The sequence below is a fragment of the Hemitrygon akajei genome, chromosome 3 (assembly GCF_048418815.1).
Source record: "Hemitrygon akajei chromosome 3, sHemAka1.3, whole genome shotgun sequence".
Classification (NCBI taxonomy): domain Eukaryota; kingdom Metazoa; phylum Chordata; class Chondrichthyes; order Myliobatiformes; family Dasyatidae; genus Hemitrygon; species Hemitrygon akajei.
The window spans coordinates 52,504,521-52,529,406 of record NC_133126.1 but is presented as its reverse complement, the minus strand read 5'-3'; the positions used below and the strand labels follow the sequence as shown (position 1 = coordinate 52,529,406).

Here is a 24,886-nt window from a genome sequence, read left to right as displayed (position 1 = left end):
GGTCTACGTTTAAATTGACCCAGCAATGGAACAGCAAAAGGCTCTGCACCCTGGAGAGATGAGTGGACATCGCAGAGAGCGAGTGAAAGCAGCTCTCGCCTCCAATCTGGGCTGTTGGCTATATGGTCTAAACAGAGAAGCGTACCTTGCACTGACACTAGGACCCAGCTGCAGCAAAAGGCTCCGGACCTAGACCATGTCGCCCAGCGACTCGCTCCATGCCCAGATTTTCCCACCAAAACCAAAGCCACTCTCAAGCTCTTCAGATCAGAGTGGCACCCAGAGCAATCTTTCCTTGGACCTGGGCCAATTGAATGAGCCCAGTCCCTGATTTATGCTTTTGATGCCCAGAGTGAGACAACCTTGGAGCTCCAACTGCAACAATTTTGCAGCACATCTTGGGTCATCCCCTAAACTTGCCCCATCGTTATTTCCAGCAATAATTTAACACAACTTACCACCAGAAAAGATTTTTAGTGATGTTTTTAATTGGATTTGTTATCTTTTTGGCTACCAGAATCTTTGGCACACGTTTGGTAGTGCCATCTTAACTGGAACTTTGAAGCAGTTTCTGCCTTTGTGCAGCAAAATAAGGCTAATGTTTGGACATGACCTGGTTAAACATTAAGTATGATACAGAAATGTATCATAATAGCCAAAGGGGGAGAACCTCATATGGTATCCTTGACATTCAGTCATACTATCATTGTAAATCTCCCACAGGCAAGTTTGCAGTACTTTGGGAAATCAGTGGAATTCACTTGAGTTCATTGTGACTCTGAGTCAGAATGTTGTCTCAGCACAAAAATCAGGGCTGACGCTAAAGCAGTAATGAAGGAGTGGGGATACTTGGGGGGGGGGGGGCAATTTTTTAAATTAGATATTAAAATGATTTCCCTTATGTTCCCTCATGCAAATCTAAAGAAAAATAATTATCACACTGTGACTAAGTGTAGAATATCTCAACATGCCAAAAACAGATAATCTGGTCTTTTTCACAAACTGATTGCTGGGCTTTTCAATATTACCTTCGTGTTCATTTCAGAGAACTTCATTTGTTTTAAATAATTTTGAGTTGTTCTGAAAGGAGAGAAAATGTGCCAATAGTCTTTCATTGAGAGGAAACCTGTGGATCAGTTGTATAGATACTAATTACAGAAGCAAAGCCTGGCATTCATTGATGATTAATTCAACTGGCAACTACAAAGTACTTCCTTTTATTTACAAGGCAGGTAATGGAATTAAAAAATAATTTGGATGGATGCAGCTTCATGTATGACATCACTATAGTGTGTAATAGATTCATTCACTGAAGCTTCTCATAAACCCACTCCCCACTAGATCAAGGACTGCAGATGAATGGAAATACCACAACCTTTTAGATACTTGGGAAAATATTGCTATTCATCATTACTGAGTCAGTATCCAAATGGGCTCCTTGATTGATAGTAGCATAGAATGGACATCAGATGGGCTTGTTTTTCAAGGAAGGTGCTCACCACTAACTTTCTAAGGCCAATCATAGACAGCACTTACTGGCTTAATTCTGACACCCACACATATTCCATGAGTAGAACAAAAATTCTTAGACCAAAAACATTAATACTTGAAAATCTGTGTTCTTATTACATGTGTACAAAGTAATATTTTCTTTTAAATTTAGATCTGGTCCTTTTGAAATCAGTGCTGATCTTGAAGATTCAATGGAATTAGTGGATCCAAATATTGCTGCTCAGACTGATGAAAGTGGTGATGAATATATAAGTGATGAAGAAACTGATCTGGGAACAGATTGGGAGACTGTCCCTAGTCCTAAATTTTACGATATTCCCTCTCAACCAGTTGAAGTATTACAAAGTCAAGCCATGCAAGCATCTCAACCTGCCAGCAACAGTAACAGTACTGGTGGTATGATATCGTCTGCAGCAGCTTCTGTTACATCATGGTGGAAGCAGTACTACGGACAACGCTGATTACTTGCTGCACTGGAATAATAGATTTATGAAAGAAAAAACACATAACATGTAGTGCCTATAAAATACATAAAACTAGAAAAACTTCATATGGCTCAGAAGCATAATCGGCTGATTAGAACTGGTTAAATTTTGTTTAGGAATAATGGAACTACTTTGAACAAATTTGTGTACAAGTTATAAATGTGCAAAGGAAATGGTAGGAGCACATTTTTATTTCAGAGTACTAGGTAATGATCTTATCAAAATGTGATTTAAATGCCAACTTTATTAATGAAAGACTTTTCAGTGGTTTGCACCAGTGAATGTCAGCTGTTGGAATATTTGCAGAATCCTTAAGTGACACTTGAAAACTAAGGATGGCGCAATTTTAAACCTGTTTTCAATTTACTAAGCTCAAAATACACTGTTGAAGAATTTGAAAGGTATTCATCCTTATTAAATGGTACCAGTTCAAATTCTACCATTCTCAGGCTGACTATTCCAAATGACAGCAGTTCTTTTTGCCCCTCTCGTTTTGCCTTGTTATTTTGCAGATTACCTTGTTGGTAACACTTCTGTCACCCAAACAGTTTATTGCAATTTTTTTTGAAACTCCTCAAGATTCTAAGCACTGATGGAGCTTTTCTAAGAAAAGCACTAGTTTCCACAGAAATACTGCATTACTGAAGTCTCTTTTCCTTGATGATAATCATTTCAGCATGCTCTCACATCCTGCCACATTCCCAAACTGTGATTTCAATCTTGGGCCTGAACAGCATTTGATAAGAATTTGAAGTAATTTTTGTTTTTACTCTTCGTAACTATGGATTTACACGAGTATTTAAATTACCTTCTCAATTTATCCTAGCAGTTTCAAAATTTGTCTATAAATACCTTTCTTATTGTTGCACCCACATTAAAACTGTATAGTTCAGTTTGTGTTGTCTCCTAACTACTAAAATGATCATTACAAACTTCTGTGTTGATTTGCACTTGTAATGTGTTTCACCATCATTTCACCTTCCCTTGTGCAGTAAAAGCAAGGGGGCTAGAAGGCCTACTCCTATTTCTTATTCTGTCCTGTGTTTCAATACCACTTCATTGTACACAATTTCAAAGTTTCATTTCATCAGCAAACTTTTAAAATAAATCCACATCTGGGCCATTAATATACAACTTGAAATATAGTGTTGCCTGGATCTATAATTTCAAATACAGTGATGCCAGTACTAAACACAGCAGTTAAGAAATAAATTGCTCACTTGAACCTCATTTCTTTTACTCAGGTCAGTTTTCTATTGATGAAGCCCCTCCCCTTTTAATCAATGGACCAGTTTTGCTGATGAATTTTATGTGGTATTTTATCGAATCTCTTTTGGGAAAAAATGTACATCAATGTAATTCACCTCTCTGTTACTTAAAAACAATATTCAGTTACACAAACACAATTTAACTTGAATTTGTCATAAAATCATATTTTTCTAAGTGCCACTATCTTGTACAAGATTAAAATCTTAAAGTTTTCTCACAACGGAAGGTTGACTGGTATATCCCGTACCCCACATTGAAAAAGATTGTAATATTTGCTTACATTTAGGGAAAGTTTGTTGAGTGATCACAATTTTATGCCATGCCAAAGTTAAGCAAATACAATTCTTTTATACAAGCGTTCTTTTAACTTAAGACAGGTACTAAGTACTCAATGCCAGATCCACTACACATTCTCTGTCACTATACAATCTGGATTTTGGTACCCAAGATACTCTACCTTACTTTGAGTGACATATAAATTGCTTCTGTAATCCCTTTTATGGCCTAGCTAAGTTTGCTACAAACTTTGTGTTTCTCAAACACTTTGATTTAAGAATGGTTCCGAATGTTGATGAACATGACAAGTTCATGTACTTCCTTTTAGTCTATCTTCAAGTATCAAGGCGTTCCTAGGTTTAGATGCTCTCCCTTTCATTCATGACCATACAGCCCCTCCCCTTACTTATTTACATTTTTACCTGTAAAAATAAATCACATTCACTTAGGTCAGGTCTCTTTTTAATCACTGAAATTAATTGTCTATTTGAAGGGATTTTGCTTAAGTATCAAACCTACACTTTTAGGAATCAACCCCACTGGAAATACTAAATATTTTCTTGAAAAACTGAACTGGTATGCCAAAACAAAATCATTTTAGCACTTTCAGCAGCTAAGATATATTAATTAAATTAACAGATTAATTCAAGATAATAGAGTTAAGTTTAATTATTTTAGTATTCGGTTCAATGTAATCTAATGAGGTGAATGGACAATTCTTAAATCACCAAGTGCACAGCACTTAAGAATTTAAAGCAATTTCAAATCTATTTAACTCCTTTCAGTCTTGAAAATAATCCATTACATCACCGGTAAAATAAACACAAAACTATAATAGTTTAAAATTAAATAAAACTGGTTGTTTTAAGTTATTAGAATATTATGAGCTGGATGACTTCTAGTTATCCAGTTAATTAATAATATTCAGTTTCATTTTGGCTAAACTAATAGTAGTAAAATTAGTAAAACACTAGTCATTATTACCACCAATAACAATTATTGTAATAAGTGATCAAAGGAAATTAGCTGCTTTAAAAGTTAACATATGATAGAAATATAAATAAATAGAATTTATAATTTAAAAGTCAGACCATTCCGAATGAAAGTTTTTAAACAAAAGTAAGTTTTTACCTCATGAAACAGGAAATATTACTTTAACTATTAAGTCAATCTACTGATTGCAATTTACAAAACTACTAAATTTTTTAAAGTAACATTTAGCACTCGGCTCACTGCATTTTCTCTTTCAGCTGGCTTGATGATAGTCGTACATCAAGAACAAATGTGGGTAGAATTATATTGAAGTCTAACTCCAATACAACTTTACAGTGTCAGGCTCTTTAATGTCTCATTCCTGAATGCAATCATGATTCTTAAACTTACAAAATACACTTTAATATATATTTATCATAAATATGATAGGAAAAGTAGAATTTTATGAAAAGGGAGAAATAATCCAAATATGCCAAAAAAAGACTTGACAACCCTTTGACACCTGTTCTGCCATTTTAAACAACACAATGTCAAAGAGTCAATACTTTTGAAAGAAGCAAACAAGGGTTTAAAAAAGTGTTAAATTTCCTTTGAAAACCTAAGATCTGGTATTCATGCAGAATTTTCAAAATATATGTATCTTTAAGGGATAGGCACATACATTTCATCTGTTCAATGTGTTAATGGTAGTTCAAAGTGGTCAGTCGCTCATAATAATTGCAGTATAAAAAAGTAACTCAGTTACTGACAAAAGCCCCATCATGAGAAGTGTGCATGAACTATCTTTTTTTTAAAAAACAGAAAGCAAAACAGCTCCTGAACCCTGCTCCACCATTTACTATCATAGTAATCTCCTGCCTCAACTCCTTTGTTCCCTATCTCCTGGTATTTTTTTTTGGAAGGATTTTAGTCAAGACTTAAGTCACAAGTGCAGTTGTAGAGTCACTAGTAAATTAACAAAGCTAGCTAACTGTTATACATAATAAAAAAATAGGAGCAGGAATAGGCCATCTGATTCATCAGGCCTGCTCTGCCTTTCACTAAGATCATGGCTGATCTGGCTGTTGACTCAGCTCGTCCTGCCTGCCTTTTCCCCATAACCTTTAATTCCACTGCTACGCAAAAATTTATCCAACAATGGCTTAAGTATATTTAATGAACTATACTGCTTCCCTGGGCAAAGAATTCCAGATTCATAACTCTGAGAAAAGCAGGTTTTTCTTCATCCCCCTCTTAAATCAGTTACCACAAATAGTGAAGTATGTCCCCTAGTTCTACTCTCACCTAACAATGAAAACTACTGCCGCTATCTTATCCCTTACGTAATTCTACGTTTCTAAAAGATCCCCTCTCATTCTTATGAATTTCAGCGAGTATTATCCTAGATGACTCGGAACATATGTTAACTCTATGGAATTAACCTGTTGAAACTCCTCTGTACCATCTCCAAAGCCAGAATGTCTTGCCTCAAGTAAGGAGGCCAGAACTGCATGCGGTACTCTAGGTGTGGCCTTACCAATACCTTCTATAATTGCAGCATAACTTTCTCATTCAATTCCTCTACAATGAGAGCCTACATTCCATTTGCCTTCATAACCTGTTGCATCTGCAAACCAGTCTGTTGCAACTCATGCACTAGCACTCCTAATTTCCTCTGTATAATTTCACTCTTCAAACCATTCAAATAATAATCGGACCTATTTTTCCTTTCAAAGTGAAACCTCGCCTTTACTAATGTTATATTGTTATACCCTTCCCCACTCACTTGGTCTAACTACATCTCTCTGCAGACTCACATCTGCACAATTTGCTTTTCCACTCAATTTAGTGCCACCAGCAAACTTAGATATGCTACACTTGGTCTCCTCTTTCAAACTGTTAGCGTATATCATGAACAATGGGCTCAGCACCGACCCCTGTAGCACCCTGCTCACCAATGTCAACCTCAGAAACAGCCCATTCTATGTGGTTAACCAATCCTCTATGTATGCTAATACAGTACCCCTAAATCCATGCAATCTTATGTTATGGATGTCTTTTATGAGGCACCTTACTGAATGGCTTCTGGAAATCTAAGTATACAATATCCACCTTCTCCCCTCTGTCCACTGCATTCATTATATCCTTAAATAACTCCAGTAAGTTTGTCAAACAGGACCTATGCCTGATGGAGTCACTTCCATCTAAAAGTCTCTCTATGTCTTACTTAATGATAGCTTCAAGCATTTTTCTGATTAGACATTAAGCTAACTGGTCTATACTTACCCACCTGTTACCTACAACATCCTTTTTTAAACAGTGGCGTGACATTCACTGATTTCCATTCTGGGACCTGCCCAGAGTCGAAAGAATTTTGTAAATCATCACAAGCACATCTACGTGAACTTCCACCATTTATTTCACTACCCTGGGATGCACCCATCAGAACCAGGGGGCTTGTAACATGAGACTACACAGCAACTGTGAACCCCATTTGCGATCACAGAAGTAACGAATCGCTTACAAAAGCTCAGCCACTTTTCCCTGTTCTGTGCAGCAGAGCCACTCACCATGCCATGATCCCAGCTACTTCTGTCTTCCCCTAATGAGTATTCCAAAAGTATCCAAACAGGTATTTGTTTTGAAGGAGATGACCACAAAGGTCTCCTGCACTGCCTGTTGGTTCCCCATCTTTCTCAAGGTCTTTAAACCACAGTGTGCCAACTCACCAAATGTGTTATCTACAGCATTCTTAGTGTTAATACCCATGTGTTTTGTACTGGAATTTAATACGAATATTAAAGACCCAAATGAGACAGTGTATTCAATACAGCATTTGAAACATGTGGAAGGGAAAGGAGTTGTGCTTCTATTTAAGTAGAGTCATAAGAGAAATACAGCACTGAAACAGGCCCTTTGGCCCATCTACATGCCAAAACCACTTTAACTGCTTAATCCCAATGCTATCCATGTATCTATCCAAAATGTTGAAATCAAGCCAGCATGCATCCACTTGTGCTGGCAGCTCATTCCACATTCTCATGCCCCTCTGAAGTTTCCCCTCACGTTTCCCTTAAACCTCTCACCTTACATCCTTAAGCCATGACCTCTGGTTTTAGTCCCACTCAACCTCAATGGAAAAAGTCTGCTTGCATTTACCCTATCTATACTTATCACAATTTTGTATACCTCTTATCAAATCTCTCAATTTTCTACATTCTAAAGAATACAGCCCTAACCTATTCAATCTTTCCTAATAACTCAAGTCCTCCAGACCCAGCAACCTCCTTATAAATTTTCTCTGCACGCTTTTAAACATGTACCTTTCCTGTAGGTAGGTGACTAAAACTGCACACAATACTCCAAACTGGGCCTCACCAATGCCCTTTACAATTTCAGCATAACATCCCAGCTTCTGTACTCAATACATTGACTTATAAAGGCCTAGATTAATCTAAGTTAATAAACAAAATTTATTGCAGTTTTGGGACAAATAGCGAATCTTGGCTAGCAATTTTATCAACCAACTGGTTACTCAACATTGTTTTCCAGTTTTAGGTAAGTAATGTCAATAATGCTTTTAATTTTAGTTCAAAATTTATGGTTTTATGAATTTTTGTAGTTACCATCTCTGCCCAATGGGTGTCACTGCATAGCATTCATTCCTGAATTTTCCACCTGTTGGTAAACAGCTAAATATTCTAATTTAAATGGAGACTACAGTACTGTGCTGCTGTAATCTGAAACAGAAAGAAAACTGATGCTGGATCTTCATCTGAAATGTCATCCACCCTTTTGCCTCTTTAGATGCTGCTTGACCCCTTACGTTCTTCCAGTAGTTTACTTTTTTATTCAAATGTAAATGTTTTTAAAATTTTATGGAAAAGTTTCAAATAGGTATCAACCTCTGCAAGCAGAACTTCATTCCTCAAAGACTAGGCTCAAACCTTTAGGCCAGACTACCCAACCCAAAAAGCAAAAAATACAAGAGATTCTGCAGCAGATGCTGGAAATCGAGTAAAACAAACAAAATGCTGTAGGAACTCGGTAAGTCAGGCAGCATCTATGGAGGGGAATAAGTAGTTCAGGTTTGACAGGCAAGTAAATAAACTCAATTTTAAGTTGCAAAAACAGTATGAAATCAAACACGCGTTAATTTTCCAGAACTTCACACAGGTAAACTATTCTTCAATTTAACACAAACTATATTACCACCTGTAATTACGTGCACATTGTGTCAGAATTACTACTGCCAACATTGATTAGTTCACCATAGGCTGGATTACACAAAGCCACTAATGTTGCCATCATCCAAGAAGAATTAACGGTCCAAAGCATGGATAGTATATGCATTCTACCCATTTCATGCGTCTTAAACTGCACCAAACTGAAAAATTGCACCAAAATGCAAGTTGAACACATACATCTGCACATTAAACACACACATGGCAACAATGAGGGGTATGACAGAAGTAACCAAATGTAAAGGAATAACTAATAACATATAACCACAGCAGCTTAAAATGATGTCCAAAGCTCTAATTTTGGAACAAAATTCTTAAGGATTGTGTATTATTGCAATTGCAAAACACTAGCTAAAAAGTGAGAATTAATTTCAATGGTGAAATACTGATTAATTTGTAATCAACCAAAAATCTAGTTTTATTAACAAATGGAATATCTGGAGTCTGAAATGGCTTCCAACATAATATATTTTTTTTAAAGTTCTAATGCAGAAAAGTAGATATAATGAATTTCAAAATTCGGTACCAAACATTTACAACCAGTACATTTTCTATTAATGTTCCATTTTATTCATTTTACAACATTTTTTAAGCTTATAGAAAATTGCAAGTAATGTACAAGATACACAGAAACAGTAGCTTGATAATTGTGCTCCCTTGTAAATGGAGATTCAGAGCAAGCAGCAAGTTTAGTGGAAATAAAATATATTCTAAAGCAAAGCTATATGCAGTGTTACAGGTTATGCAGAATTAAGTAGGCAACAGATGAACATTTTAGGCACTATATGAATAAGTGCAGTGAGAATAAAAGAAAAACAAAGATGCAATACATTTACAAGAAATGAAATTTAAAGGGGAATACTTAGACAATATCAATGCAAAAATAAAAATCCTAGTCCCAATAACATAATTGTACAAATATGTAAATGTGTACTCCAAGCTTGCAAAGGCAGTATTAAAAGCACTTTAAACATTTATATTACAAAATTAATATCTCTACAGCATTCTTACATTCAGTCTTGGGATTATCCAGAAGTAAAAAAAAATCAAACTATAGAACAGGAGGAGAAACATAGTCCAAACAGGAGTATCCATGAAGAAAGGAATAAAGTATTCATTTTCAGAACTCCATTTTCCTTCCTTCTGCTGAGCATGGCCTGGTGAATATTTACAGTTTTAGCCTTTAACTTCAACTGTTTCAGAAATTTGGGGATTTTTATTAATGCAACAAGTATAATTCTATGAAAATAAAATTCCATTTATATAAAGACTTAAGAAAAATAAATAGTTATTCATACCAGGACTTGGATTGAGTCTTATTTTCATCAAGTTCTCTTCCCTTTCAAGGGAAACACTGTAGATCAGATATTAAGTCACAAATATACGTAAAAAAAGGTCTTGACACATTATTTTAACCATTAAATCAATGAGAGGATTTACTTTGCTTTTACATTTGAGATAAGCAAAGATAAACAATAAAAATAAAACTAATCTTTTTAAAGTCAAGTTGGAACAGGGCTTTTGACTGGAACTCAAAACAAAAACAGATTCAAGTTTTAAATTCGGTGCTAAAGCTCAAGTATTAATATTAAAACCTGGTAATTTATTACGTGTTTGGATTTAAATACGGCCTATTCTTGATATATATGGGATGAGAACCCAATTTCCTTACCTTCCACAGCACTTTATATACCTAGGCATACATTGAGTTAGATTTGTTGTGTGGAAAGCTTTGTTTAAAATATTTATTTCTTGTCAGCAAACAAGATTTCAATTATGATTGAGTTATATCAATTGGACCAAAGAATTGTTTGCCATGGCACAATGAATTTTATTTTTGATGTACAGTTGAGTTATATGCTTTAACACAAAATTGGTAAATCCTATTAAAACATCCACTAAAATGATCACTATACAATAGTTCATATAACTCCATATATATCACCAAACCTTTAAGAGCAGTAAACCCCTCCCCCAAAGATCTGAGACTCATTAAACCAAAGTAAGCATTGCTATACACTGACAGTGGCAATTCAAGTAATGCAATTAATTTTCAACCAGTTTTCATTTTGCATAACCTGTAATTCTGCAGTGCTGCTATTTTTTTTGTACTTGCTCTAACATTGTTTAGCAACACTTGCTCATCATAATTCTCAGGTCTTAAGTGGCCAATCTTGTTTATATTTATTCATTTCCATGCCAATATTTTTGCACTTAAATGTAATTTTAGGTAGAATATACAATCTATTCAAAAGAAAGACCATTTCTTAAAACAGACTAACTGCAACACTGCTGCATTGTAGTGGTTTGTTGCTGTGCCAGCTACATTAACAGTACAATATTATCGTAAATCAAACACATGATAGAGCAAATACTGCAGTTCTCACAGCTACTGGCTGCTGCAGTTTGGTTCATGCAGATTCACATAAGCTAATATGTTCATACTGTACAATGTAAACAGTGCAGAACCAATAAAATATTCCAATTTCTACAGGAAGCAAACAATTCAATAACAACATTTTATATCCCCAGTCATACTGAACCAAATTCACTTTTTTTAAAATGTCATATTCCTTCTCCATTCTTTACCTTTTCACATATTTGTTGCACATGATTATGAGACTGCACCCAGTTATTATCATGAAGCCCAATTTTACAGCCTAGTGAATCTTTTTCTGTCTGCCAACAACACATCCAGTAGGAACGCCCATAGGGTGGAACTTTATAATAAGGTTTTGAATGCCACCGACATGCTGACACATCCCCTTTTGTGTAATGCTTTTTACATTGCTTGCATGGATCATCTTTGTATCGTGGGTCACAGACCCAACGTGAATCTGTTGCTCTAATGTCATAGTTTTCTATAATAAACTTAAAATAATGGCACGTGCATTTGAGAGCTGCCAGGGTTTTAGTAGGAAGGAACATGAAAATCTTCACCATGATGTGGTGTGGTAAAAAGGCCATGTATTGCCGAGGCTCAAGAAGCTGTTGAATTTTGAAGCGAGTTTCTAAGAACTCGTGAGATACTTGCCTTCTTAGAGGAAAGGGCTCAGTTAATGAAGGGCACATAGTTCCAAAAGGTGTGCAAGAACTGCTCTGATTTGCTTCTGAGCAACTTCTGTTCAATGTTCTGTTTTCAGCAATCAGAAAGTCATCCCTGCAATGTGCAATATCCAAGATTTCCTCAGTAGTATTTTCAATTGAATCCAAGTTTTCCAAGTGGGACTGTTCAAGTGAGAAAAATAGTTTTCCAGGAAGGGGTTCCTCAGACTTTAGTTTAGTCACTGACGTACATTCTGTTGCTTCCTTGACCCTCCTAACCATATTCCTATCCACCACACAAGACTCTAACTCATTGACAATAAAGTTATTTGCATATTCACCCATACCACTCTCCGGTAAAGTAAAGTTTGATACAAACTTATTGTCCATTTCCCAACACAGTGATGGGGTATTAGAGGACTCCACTGATGTCTCAGCATCACTATTAAAATGTTCTCTTGTACTGTTTGGCAATGATGTTGTTTCCTTGTGGGTTAATGAAGTCTCTTTAGAAGAGAGATTCAATACCACACCAGAAAAGTTAATAGCTAGAGATGGAGCATTATCCTGTGGTTCAGTGCATGGTTTAGTATAGCTTGTGCTTATGTGGCTACATTGTTCTTTGCTTTGCCCAATGTTATCAACTGCTCTGGGTGCACCAGCTGATTTTCGAATTATGCCTGTACTCTTGGCACTTTCTTCTGAAAGGTGAGGATTAGTCAACAAAACTCTCCCCACCCCTCTTCGAAAGCTATTATTCCTAGCTTCTCCATTTCTGTTGTGTTGATTTTTTAAGCACTCAGATTCAAGTTTAGCTATTACTTCTATAACTCGAACATATTCACCCTGTAGTTTTTTATTTTCAGTGGACTTTTTGTGACTTAAATCAGATTCAGATCCTGTGTGCGAAATGGCTTCTACTAATGGGGACCCTCCCTTTGAATGCACAATATTCGGCAAGTGAGCATTGACATTTGTAAATGGTTTGCTGCAGTCAGGGAGAAGGGAATTTGCCCTTTGTTCTAGAAGAGCCACCATTTCTGCTACAGAAAGAGAGCTGCTATGACAATGTCCATCAGCATTTTGTTTATCAATGTTTACAAATGAATTCTCATCATAGTTACTGATTGTTTGTGGGTCAGCACACAAATATCGTCTATCAACATCCTTTACACTATCTTTTCTCAATGGTTGAATTTTTATTTTCTCTCGATCAATAGATTTCCTTCTGCGTTTAGCAGTTGTGACCTCAGCATCCCAACTGCTTTTCAGTTTCATGGAATGTGTCCTGTTATTGCACTGATGTGCTGCAAAGAAGGCAATTTTCTCCTTTGTGTTACCAGGTTTTATGACTGCCCAAATATCCAATTGTGCCTCCCCTTCTTCCTGATGAATTGAAGGAGGCAGAATGTTTTCAGACATGGGTTTCTTTCTTCCCTTAAAGCTAACATTATCAGCTAGATTCCTCATATTGCACATTTTACTTTGAGAAATGAAATTAAAAGGTCTTGGACACCACAAGCTGATATGAGATGCCAAAGCAATGGATTTACAGTATATTGGTTTGTTGTAGGTGGATTGGCATCTTTCAACCCCTACAGATGTTTGGTGGTTTGAATGGAGCTCTCTGAGTGCCTCTTGGCTTGATTCAAGCGATGCATCTTTCTTTTGTAGCTTTGGGTACGGCTTAAGATGCATGGCTGCAAACCTACAGATAAAGAGAGAAATTATCATAACAAAACCATTTAGAAACATTAAAAAAAAGAGGCAGAAATTGCAATATTTCATATACTGTGAATGATACCCAGAAATATTTAGTCTTGATATCATAGTAAGAACAGCAAACTACTCTATGGTTCGAGTTCTGGAGGCCTAAACTTATGGACCAAACATGGAGAGGATGTTTCCTTTCGTGGGGGTGTCCAGGACCAGAGGACATAGCCTCACAATAGAAGTATGTCTCTTTAGAACAGAGATGAGGAGGAATTTCTTCAGCCTGTAAGTGATGAATCTATGTAATTCTTTGCCACAGATGGCTGTGAAGGACAGGCCATTGGGTATATTTATAGCAGAGCTTAACAGGTTCTTAATTAGTAAGGCTGTCAAAGATTACAAGACCAGGAGAATGGGGTTGAGAGGTTTGATAAATCAGCCATGATGGAACGGCAGATCAGATTCTACGGGCCGAATAGCCTAATTAATCTCCTATGTCTTATGGTGTTTATGAATGAACAAAATTGTTGGCAAGCCAGATTAATGAGTATCATTACATTCTTATACCCAAGTCAAAGCAGGTTTTTGCCTTCATTGGCTTAAAACAAATGCATTATCCAGATGACACAAGAAAGAGTACTCAGGATTGAAGTTAGAGGAAAGTTAACTCCTTGTCAAAAAAAAAAGAGAAATAAATATGTGTGCTAATAATAAACAGCATTACAGAGATTTAATTACATAATGAAACTAGGAAAAAATTCTTAGGACTGGCATGCACTGCAAGGCATTTCAAGGCGTTACCAGATTGGTATTGGGAACAGCTAAATTGTAACGCACTTGGGTTCACGTAAAAGGAATGAATAAGTTCTTTAAATTGGCAGCATAGTGGTGGTGCATTTAGTGGTGCTGCTTCACAGCTCTAGTAACTCAAGTTTGATCCTGACATTTGATGCTCTCAGTTCAGAATTCTCATTTCTCTCCATGACAATGCAACTTTCTAGAACTGAACTGTATGGAGGTAAACAGAAATCAAGTTCAGTTGTTCAGGCTGTTATAAAATTAACATTGTAGGAATTTAACTTAATTTATTTCTGCATCATACTGTAATGTTAAATAAAAATGAGTGAGAAAAACACCACAGTAACTGCAAGATACCTAACATCTATCATTTCACATAATTTTTCCCGACTATCCTAGGACCCAAACAATCTTTTTGGATGAAGCAGTGATTCACTTACACTTCTCCAATTTAGTGTACTGCATTCAGTGTTCAGTACACAGTCTTCTCTACAATGAGGAAATAAAAAGTAGTGATCACTTGGCAGGGCATAGGTGCTCAATCCTCAACAGTTTCCACTGAGCTAACAGATCTCTAATTCATCCCACTGTTAGCTATCTGTAATATCCAGCACTGCTGAAGTCTACTGGAAGCTTCAGGAACAACACCTCATTTTCTATCAGGGCACATTGCAGGCTTCTAGTGGCAATACTGCACTCTCCACCTTTGTTTCTCTATCAGAGCCAGCCCTTTCCATCCATTTGTGATGCTAAGTTTTATTGCTTTTCTCTTTCCATTAATACAGACTGACTGCTGGGTATTCCAACAGCCTTGCTGTAGGTGAAAACAGACTGACAAATAAAAGCTCTTTGTTCTAGCCATCCTTCTCACCTTCTAATTTTAAATGTACACTATCATCTTTTTCATTTCTGATGCAGGTTCTTCTAACTGAATTGTTAATTTTATTTCTCTTTCCACAGACATTTCCACAACTAAAATGTGTTTCTGGAATATTGTTTTTATTATGAGATGTCACCTTGGAAATAGTAACCAGAACATAGTGGAACGTAGTGGCTGCTTAATGCCAACCAAAGTGAATAATCAGAATCAGGTTTATTATTACTGATTACAGGTTTATTGATGTGAAATTTGTTAACAGCAGCAGTTCAATGCAATATATAATATAGAAGAAAAAAATGAAATAAAAATTTGTAGAAGATAGTTTGAAAGAAAATATAGTGGGTTCCAGTTAATTGGGACCCATCAGGATGAGTGCATTTTGGCCCAATTAAACAGCTGTCCCAATTAGCAAAAGTTTCATGGAAATAGTTAAAAAGGTATGAAAAAAAGACAAACTATCGTTTACACGAGGAAATCTGCAGATGCTGGAAATTCAAGCAACACACACAAAATGCTGGTGGAACGCAGCAGGCCAGGCAGCATCTATAGGAAGAAGTATGGTCGACGTTTCAGGCCGAGACCCTTCACCAGGACTAACTGAAAGAAGAGATAGTAAGAGATTTGAAAGGGGGAGGGGGAGATCTGAAATTATAGGAGAAGACAGGAGGAGGAGGGATGAAGCTAAGAGTTGGGAAGTTGATTGGCAAAGGGACACATAGCTGGAGAAGGGAGAGGATCATGGGACGGGTGGCTTAGGGAGAAAGAAAGGGGGAGGGGAGCACCAGAGGGAGATGGAGAACAGGTGATTGTGAGAGGGACAAAGGGAGAAAAGAAAAAAAGGGGAGGGGAGAGATAAATAAATAAGGGAAGGGGTAAGAAGGAGAGGTGGGCATTAACGGAAGTTAGAGAAATCAATGTTCATGCCATCATTGATAACTGAATAACAAATGAGGTTTTAAAATGAAATACAGAATAAATTAAAATTAAAACACTAGCAACACTAATACAATTTTATAAAACTATGTATTAGTTCCTAATTGTCATCAACAAATGCATTCTCCAATCTTCATTTTCATTGTAACATTCAAAATGATTGTTGATACATTCCTAATTCCTAACCTGTTGGAAGTAGTGAAATTGTTTTATTTTAACTCCTGGCTATTTCTGGCATCTCCAAGCTTGAATGTTTGAAACCGCAGGGGGCAAAACAGTTCCAAATTGTCTCACTGCTTATTTCTCGCCAACTATCAGTGATAAAAATCAATGCTTTTTGAACAGAAGTACACACAACCGACACCATTTAAGAACTATTCACTCCAAGTGTAGTGTAGTGTAGTGCCTGATGGCCACACAAGTACATGTGACTGATGCTCATTGGAAACTGTTTGGCAACAGTCACCTGTGCCAAATAAGCAGCATGGTGTCCCAAATAAACAAAAGGAATCCCAGCTATTTGCTCGATTAGGTTTTGTTCTTTAAGAGTTGTCTAAAATAGACAGCTGCCCTGATTAATTGATGGCCCAATTAAGTGGAATCCACTGATTTATAAAGGCAAAAATATAGACTTGATATTATTTAAGAGAGAAGATTAGAGAGTATCTTCCTGTTAATACATGCTGGCATGTGATATAAAAAAGAAACCTGAGATGGTATATACTAGATTTAAAGTATGCGATGAACAGGAGTAAAAAAAATGTTTTCCTCAAGTACAAAACCAAATTACAAAAGAATCACAAGCCAAAATACATGAGAATTGGATTTTTCTGAGTACAAAACAATAGAAAAATCAATATAAACTACAGGTGATAGAAAAAGTAAGCTAAAGCATGTTCTTTAAGTATTAAGTAGATATGGCAGTACCTATTAAGATTGTGAATTAAATACTATAATTATCATTTCCATGCAAAATTATGTTCTAAAACCAAAAGAGAGAGGGAGGAAAAGTTGAGGGAAAGGAAAATACAAAAATTGCAAATGGTTAAAGTCTGAAGAAATAGGATTCAATACACTGAAAGTTAATTTTCAGTCCATAGTGGTTATTTAATAGTAATTAGTAATAATGTATACTTATTATCCTCTCAAATTAAGAAACCTAACCCTTCTTTTAGGCAATTTTTACAGTAATTATTGCATCACCATGAGGTTCTTGTGTAAGTGATTAGGAAACGTCACAATTTCTGAAGTACAAATTGTTTCCAGTTTATTTCATTACCACAGTGTGAGTTTTTCCATTGTAAATTCCACAAAATGAAGCAACTACTTAATAGTGTATTACAGAAGGGAAGACTTCTTTTCAACAGGTGTATGCTACCACCCAGAGATATCTTGTCAATCCCACTATCCTGAACTACATTCCCGCTTGATTGCTTTCAATTCCCTCTTGATATTTTTGCCACACTAGGAGTAAGTTACAGAGCCAATTAACCTACCAGCAGTTCTTAGGCATTCTGGAGGAAAGCAGAGTACCTAAGGGAAGAGCAAACTGTAACGGCAAGTACTGGAGGTCAGGAGCAAACAGTGATCATTGGATCTATGAGCCAACAGTGCCACCCTGCTACACTTCAGGAATTTAGAAAAGGTTTAATATTAGTGTCATAAATGCAACTTGCCAAGCTTTGAGGAAAATCAGATTCAACTGATAAAATTTGCAATTAATAGTTAAACAAAGCCAAAGCTCAGAGGCCAGTAGAACACTCATAGATACAACCTAGTCATCAGTGTTCTTTCAGTTATTTCTCACTCCCAGGAATAATGATCTCATTGATTATTTTCACATTGTACTAACAAGGCACACCATAGTTGGAATACTTCCAAAATACACAGAAAACTATCTTAAAGAGAGCAAATAATATAAAGATATAGACAAGCATTGAACAATGTAACCTGCAAGTTCATCATTGAACAGTGCTGGGCTAAATATTGCTTATAATGTACTTAATATGTTGGAGTGGGAATTGAAACCAATTATTCAAAGTTTGTAGATAATACCAAACTGAGAAACTAAGCAATCAGAAACAGGCCAATTAAATGCAGAACTAAGTTTGAAAGTATATCTTTTTATGCTACCCACCATAAATCATATCACATCCTTGTGCCTCATTTGGAGTCCGAAGTACACCAAAGCGAACTTGCTCAAGGGAACAAAAGTCTGTGTAAATTGATGTAAGAGGATTCAATTCAATTTTAACTGTCATTCAACCATACATGAATACAACTAAACGATGAATTGAATAAGCAATCAATAACTCATTCTTACCCGAGGTAATTCCAAAGTAAGGCATACAGTCACTTCCTTCATCATTTTCTTATCATGAACTCTGAATATCTGACATGGCTTCTTACCACACGATATTATCACATTTACTTCAGAAAAAAACTGAAAGAGAGGAAATAATGTTACTTTACACAGAGAAGTACAAAAACTAAATAATTTTATTGTACACAAATGTTAGTCAAATCACACTTCTATTATTGACTTCAAATAATAAACAGATACTAAAAAATCATTAATTAAACTTGTTTTTGGACAAGGAAATAAAATTCCAAATTTTCTGATAAATATGCACCTTTGCAAAGGACTGGATTTAGTTTAGAACTACAAAATCATCTAATGAAAATACATAGTAGTACATTATTAAAAGGTTAGAAACTATATAATCCAAATTAACATAGAAAGAATTAGACAAGTATAAAGTAACCCATTTCTCATAATTGTCTGTTCTGACTTAAATATGCACATAGCACAAGAATGGTCATGGAACAAATCATAAGCTAAAATGAGAAAGATTCCAATGTTGAAATTAATGCTGAGCTTCAGAGCAAAGGAATTTTACAAGATATTCCAGAGATCAAGTTCTGACTTAGCATTTGTCGCAAATTCTGTCCAAGAATCCATATCTGATTATTTTTGTTATCAAGTACAATACCACTTCTGCAGTAGAGTACTAATCAACTGATAGCAATGCAAAAAAATGTAGAGCTCATCTTAAAAAGTTATTTTCCTACAAACGTGGGCAGGATTGGCAGGCACATCCATAAAAATATCCAACAGAACACCATGCTATATGGCTCATCAAATACCTGATGGTTATATTTTATTACTCCTGAACAAAAAGGTTACATTTCCTTTGGGTGGGCTGTTAGTTATCATAAGCAATTGCCTGATAAGACCAAACCTACAAAGTATTATCTGATGGCTTAGTTTTAGGCACAGCCCTGAGTTCATAACATATATTAATTGCTCTGTTAGCCAGCTGTCATAGCAGGATAACTTACTCATGAAAAGTATCATGAACTATCGAAGCAGAGAATGAGAAAATATTTCTGTTGATGACCTTATACATTTTGTGAAGGAATTAATAAGTCATGAAACTATACAAACAATAAAGAGTACATTTCATTTTTCACTCCCTCCATTCCAAGAGCAACTCTGATCCTTTGTTTACTTTTCAAATTAAACCCGTTACATTGAAAATCAAACATATGTAGGATATTTAAACACATGCAAAGTTCAATTCTGTCCTTTAGCACAAACATCAACACAAAATGCCCAGCAAAACTCAGCACCAATTGTTGAAGACGCTTAAATTAGGTCTTTTTTTCGTTCTACTGCATGAAATACACAAGATACTTTCACAACATTAATGAGTAGAGTTTGACCCAAAGATCTTGGCCTAATCAACTTAAGTAGGTTAGAACTATGTATGCGTTGCCAATTTCAATCATACATTCATCATGATCGTTATCACCATTGGGGCACAAGGCTATTATAGCTCAGGGCATTCCAGAGAGCGGAGTTCAATTCTGGCGCCGTTTGTTAGGAGTCTGTATGATCTCCTTGTGAACTGCTTGAGTTTCCTCTGGGTGCTCCAGTTTCCTTCCACAGGCGAAAAATGCACCGGTTAATAGTCAATTGGTCATTGTAAATGGTGCTATGATTAAGCTAGTGTAAATAGATGGTTTCCAGGCAGTGCAGCTTGTTGGGCTGGAAGGGTCTATTCCACACTATATGGTATGCCAATCACTCTACCTGTGAATACAAGAAAATGCAGAATTGCAGACATAGCTCAGCACATCACGTAAACCAGCACCCCACCCCCATGGATGTCTATACTTTTTACTGCCTCAGTGAAGCAGTCAGCATAATCAAAGACCACACTCAAACTGGACATTCTCTCTTCGCCCCTCTCCCATTGTGTAGAAGATGCAAAAAACTAAAAGCATGGACCACCAGGCTCAGGGACAGCTTCTACCCACACTATTAGACTATTAAATGGTTTCCAAGTATGATAAATGGAATCTTGATCTCACAATCCATTTCATTAACATCTTGCACCTTATGGCCTGCATGCCTGCACTTTCTCTGTCATCGTTGCACTTTATTTGGTATTGTGTTACTCTTTTGCCTTCAATACACTATAATGATTTGATTTGTTTGGACAGTAAGACAAGCTTTTCACTGTATCGTGGTACGTGACAATAATAAACCAATTCCAATCATTTTATTAAGGAGCACAATTTCTTGAAAACGTATACCTGAAATATCTGTTACAGCAGTAGGCTGCTATTACAAATATTTTAAACAGCAAAGCTCAATGTTATAACACACAATGTATGGATAACACACAATACTGGAGCATCCGCGATGCTGAGAAAGTCGTGAATAGCACGTTCAGTGAGTTGGCCACACCACAGGTAAAGGCTACACAGGCAGAAAGGGAAGGGGTGGCCACTAGACAGCGTAGCAGTAGGCAGGTAGTGCAGGAGTCCCCTGAGGTCATCTCCCTCCTAAACAGATATACTTTTTTGGATACAGTTGGGGGAGATGTTTCATCAGGGGAAGGCAGCAGCAGCCGAGTTCATTGCACCATGGGTGGCTCTGCGGCACAGGAGGTAAGGAAAAGGAGTGGGAGAGCTATAGTGATAAGGGATTCGATTGTAAGGGGAATAGATAGGCATTTCTGCGGCCACAAATGAGACTCCAGGATGGTATGTTGCCTCCCTGGTGCAAGGGTCAAGGATGTCTCTGAGCTGCTGCAGGACATTCTGGAATGGGAGGGTGAACAGCCAGTGGTCGTGGTGCACATAGGTACCAATGATATAGGTAAAAAATGGGATGAGGTCCTACAAGGTGAATTTAGGGAGTTAGGAGATAAACTAAAAAGTAGGACCACAAAGGTAATAAACTCTGGATTACTACCAGTGCCACGTGCTAGTCAGAGTAGAAATAGGAGGATATTTCAGATGAATATGTGGCTTGAAAAAGGGTGCAAGGGGGAGGGATTCAAATTTCTGGGGCATTGGAACCAGTTCTGGGGGAGGTGGGACCGGTATAAACAGGACGGTATGCACCTGGGCTGGACTGGAACCAATGTCCTAGGGGGAGCATTTGCTACTGCTGTTCAGGAGGCTTTAAACTAATGTGTCAGGGGGATGGGAACAAGTGCAGAGAGACAGAGGAGTGTAAAATGAGGGTAGAAGCAAAAAGTAGTAAGGTGAAAAGTAAAAGTGGCAGGCAGGCAAATCCAGGGCAAAAAGCAAAAAAGAGCCACTTTTCAACATAATTGTATAAGGGCTAAGAGTGTTGTAAAAACAAGCCTGAAGGCTTTGTGTGTCAATGCAAGGAGCATTCGTAACAAGGTGGATGAATTGAATGTGCAGATAGTTATTAATGAATACGATATAGTTGGGATCACAGAGACATGGCTCCAGGGTGACCAAGGATGGGAGCTCAACATCCAGGGATATTCAATATTCAGGAGGGATAGACAGGAAAGAAAAGGAGGTGAGGTAGCATTGCTGGTTAGAGAGGAGATTAACGCAGTAAAAAGGAAGGACATTAGCCTGGAGGATGTGGAATTGATATGGGTAGAATTGCATAACACTAAAGAGCAGAAAACACTGGTGGGAGTTGTGTACAGGCCACCTAACAGTAGTAGTGAGGTTGGGGATGGCATTAAACAGGAAATTAGAAATGCGTGCAAAAAAGGAACAGTAGTTATAATGGGTGACTTCAATCTACATATAGTTTGGGTGAACCAAATTGGTAAGGGTGCTGAGGAAGAGGATTTCTTGGAATGTATGCGGGATGGTTTTCTGAACCAACATGTCGAGGAATCAACTAGAGAGCAGGCCATTCTAGATTGGGTATTGAGCAATGAGGAAGGGTTAGTTAGCAATCTTGTCGTGCGAGGCCCGTTGGGTAAGAGTGACCATAATATGGTGGAATTCTTCATTAAGCTGGAGAGTGACATAGTTAATTCAGAAACAAAGGTTCTGAACTTAAAGAAGGGTAACTTTGAAGGTATGAGACGTGAATTAGCTAAGACCATCTTTTCTTAAAGGGTTGACAGTGGATATGCAACGGCAAGCATTTAAAGATTGCATGGATGAACTACAACAATTGTTCGTCCCAGTTTGGCAAAAGAATAAACCAGGGAAGGTAGTGCACCCGTGGCTGACAAGGGAAATTAAGGGATAGTATCAAGTCCAAAGAAGAAACATATAAATTAGCAAAAAAAAGTGGCACACCTGAGGACTGGGAGAAATTCAGAGACCAGCAGAGGAGGTCAAAGGGCCTAATTAGGAAAGGGAAAAAAGATTATGAGAGAAAGCTGGCAGGCAACATAAAAACTGACTGTAAAAGCTTTTATAGATACGTGAAAAGAAAAGGATTGGTCAAGACAAATGTAGGTCCTTTACAGTCAGAAACAGGTGAATTGGTCATAGGGAACAAAGACATGGCAGACCAATTGAATAACTACTTTGGTTCCATCTTCACTAAGGAGGATGTAAATAATCTTCCGGAAATAGTAAGGGACCGAGGGTCTAGTGAGATGGAGGAACTGAGGGAAATACATGTTAGTAGGGAAGTGGTGTTAGGTAAATTGAAGGGATTAAAGGCAGATAAATCCCCAGGGCCAGATGGTCTGCATCCCAGAGTGCTTAAGGAAGTAAGAAATAGTGAATGCACGTGTGATAATTTTTCAAAACTCCTTAGATTCTGGATTAGTTCCTGAGGATTGGAGGGTGGCTAATGTAACCCCACTTTTTTGAAAAAAGGGAGAGAGAAACCGGGGAATTATAGACCGGTTAGTCTGACATCGGTGGTGGGGAAAATGCTAGAGTCGGTTATCAAAGATGTGATAACAGCACATTTGGAAAGAGGTGAAATTATCGGACAAAGTTAGCATGGATTTGTGAAAGGAAAATCATGTCTGACGAATCTTATGGAATTTTTTGAAGATGTAACTAGTAGAGTGGATAGGGGAGAGCCAGTGGATGTGGTATATTTAGATTTTCAAAAGGCTTTTGACAAGGTCCCACACAGGAGATTAGTGTGCAAACTTAAAGCACACGGTATTGGGGGAATGGTATTGATGTGGATAGAGAATTGGTTGGCAGACAGGAAGTAAACAGGAGTAAACGGGACCTTTTCAGAATGGCAGGCAGTGACTAGTGGGGTACCACAAGGCTCAGTGCTGGGACCCCAGTTGTTTACAATATATATTAATGATTTAGACGAGGGAATTAAATGCAGCATCTCCAAGTTTGCGGATGACAGGAAGCTGGGCGGCAGTGTTAGCTGTGAGGAGGATGCTAAGAGCATGCAGGGTGACTTGGATAGGTTAGGTGAATGGGCAAATTCATGGCAGATGCAATTTAATGTGGATAAATGTGAGGTTATCCACTTTGGTTGCAAGAACAGGAAAACAGATTATTATCTGAATGGTGGCCGATTAGGAAAAGGGGAGGTGCAATGAGACCTGGGTGTCATTGTACACCAGTCATTGAAGGTGGGCATGCAGGTACAGCAGGCGGTAAAAAAGGCAAATGGTATGTTGGCATTCATAGCAAAAGGATTTGAGTACAGGAGCAGGGAAGTTCTACTGCAGTTGTACAAGGCCTTGGTGAGACCACACCTAGAGTATTGTGTGCAGTTTTGGTCCCCTAATCTGAGGAAAGACATTCTTGCCATAGAGGGAGTACAAAGAAGGTTCACCAGATTGATTCCTGGGATGGCAGGACTTTCATATGAAGAAAGACTGGATCGACTAGGCTTATACTCACTGGAATTTAGAAGATTGAGGGGGGATCTTATTGAAACGTATAAAATTCTAAAGGGATTGGACAGGCTAGATGCAGGAAGATTGTTTCTGATGTTGGGGAAGTCCAGAATGATGGGTCACAGTTCAAGGATAAAGGGGAAGCCTTTTAGGACTGAAATGAGAAAAAACTTCTTCACACAGAGTGGTGAATCTGTGGAGTTCTCTGCCGCAGGAAACAGTTGAGGCCGGTTCATTGGTTATATTTAAGAGGAAGTTAGATATGGCCCTTGTGGCTAAAGGGATCGGGGGTATGGAGAGAAAGCAGGTACAGGGTTTTGAGTTGGATGATCAGCCATGATCATACTGAATAGTGGTGCAGGCTCGAAGGGCTGAATGGCCTTCTCCTGCACCTATTTTCTATGTTTCTATGAACTATAATTAAATTCAATGAGAAGTTAGTGGACATATTACATAATTCTTATAAGGTCACACAAAATTAGTTTTCATTTTTAAGCTGCAGCTGGACTCACAGAAGAACATAGGGGACAAAGTGTCATAGATGGAAGCACTGCACAGGTTCAGCTCAATAGGAAATGGATGACCATCCACCAAGGGCAGGCAAGAGTACCCAGTCTTTATTCCCTC

The 24,886-nt window shown here is 37.4% G+C and overlaps 2 protein-coding genes across 6 annotated transcripts in view; one reads left to right on the top strand and one right to left on the bottom strand.

The window, feature by feature from the left end:
* atg14 (autophagy related 14) overlaps window positions 1-3,486 on the top strand; it is a 56,714-nt gene extending 53,228 nt beyond the window's left edge. Inside the window, exon 10 of the mRNA XM_073039899.1 lies at window positions 1,664-3,486. Coding sequence (XP_072896000.1) covers window positions 1,664-1,973 — 310 coding nt within the window. The 3' untranslated portion in view covers window positions 1,974-3,486. The remainder of the gene's footprint in view (window positions 1-1,663) is intronic.
* LOC140724994 (F-box only protein 34-like) overlaps window positions 1-24,886 on the bottom strand; it is a 74,140-nt gene that overhangs the window by 25,382 nt on the left and 23,872 nt on the right. The window contains exons 3-6 of one of the 5 annotated variants that reach the window (XM_073039897.1): window positions 19,922-20,223; window positions 18,441-18,570; window positions 18,275-18,342; window positions 9,306-13,531 (exon numbers count right to left, since the gene is read on the bottom strand). The exons of 1 other annotated variant lie outside the window; for it this stretch is intronic. In XM_073039897.1, coding sequence (XP_072895998.1) covers window positions 11,324-13,531; window positions 18,275-18,342; window positions 18,441-18,570; window positions 19,922-19,945 — 2,430 coding nt within the window. In that variant the 5' untranslated portion in view covers window positions 19,946-20,223 and the 3' untranslated portion in view covers window positions 9,306-11,323. Of the gene's footprint in view, window positions 1-9,305; window positions 13,532-18,264; window positions 18,343-18,440; window positions 18,571-19,921; window positions 20,224-24,886 lie in introns of those variants that run through there. 3 more of the 5 variants (XM_073039895.1, XM_073039894.1, XM_073039896.1) reach the window with 3 other exon arrangements.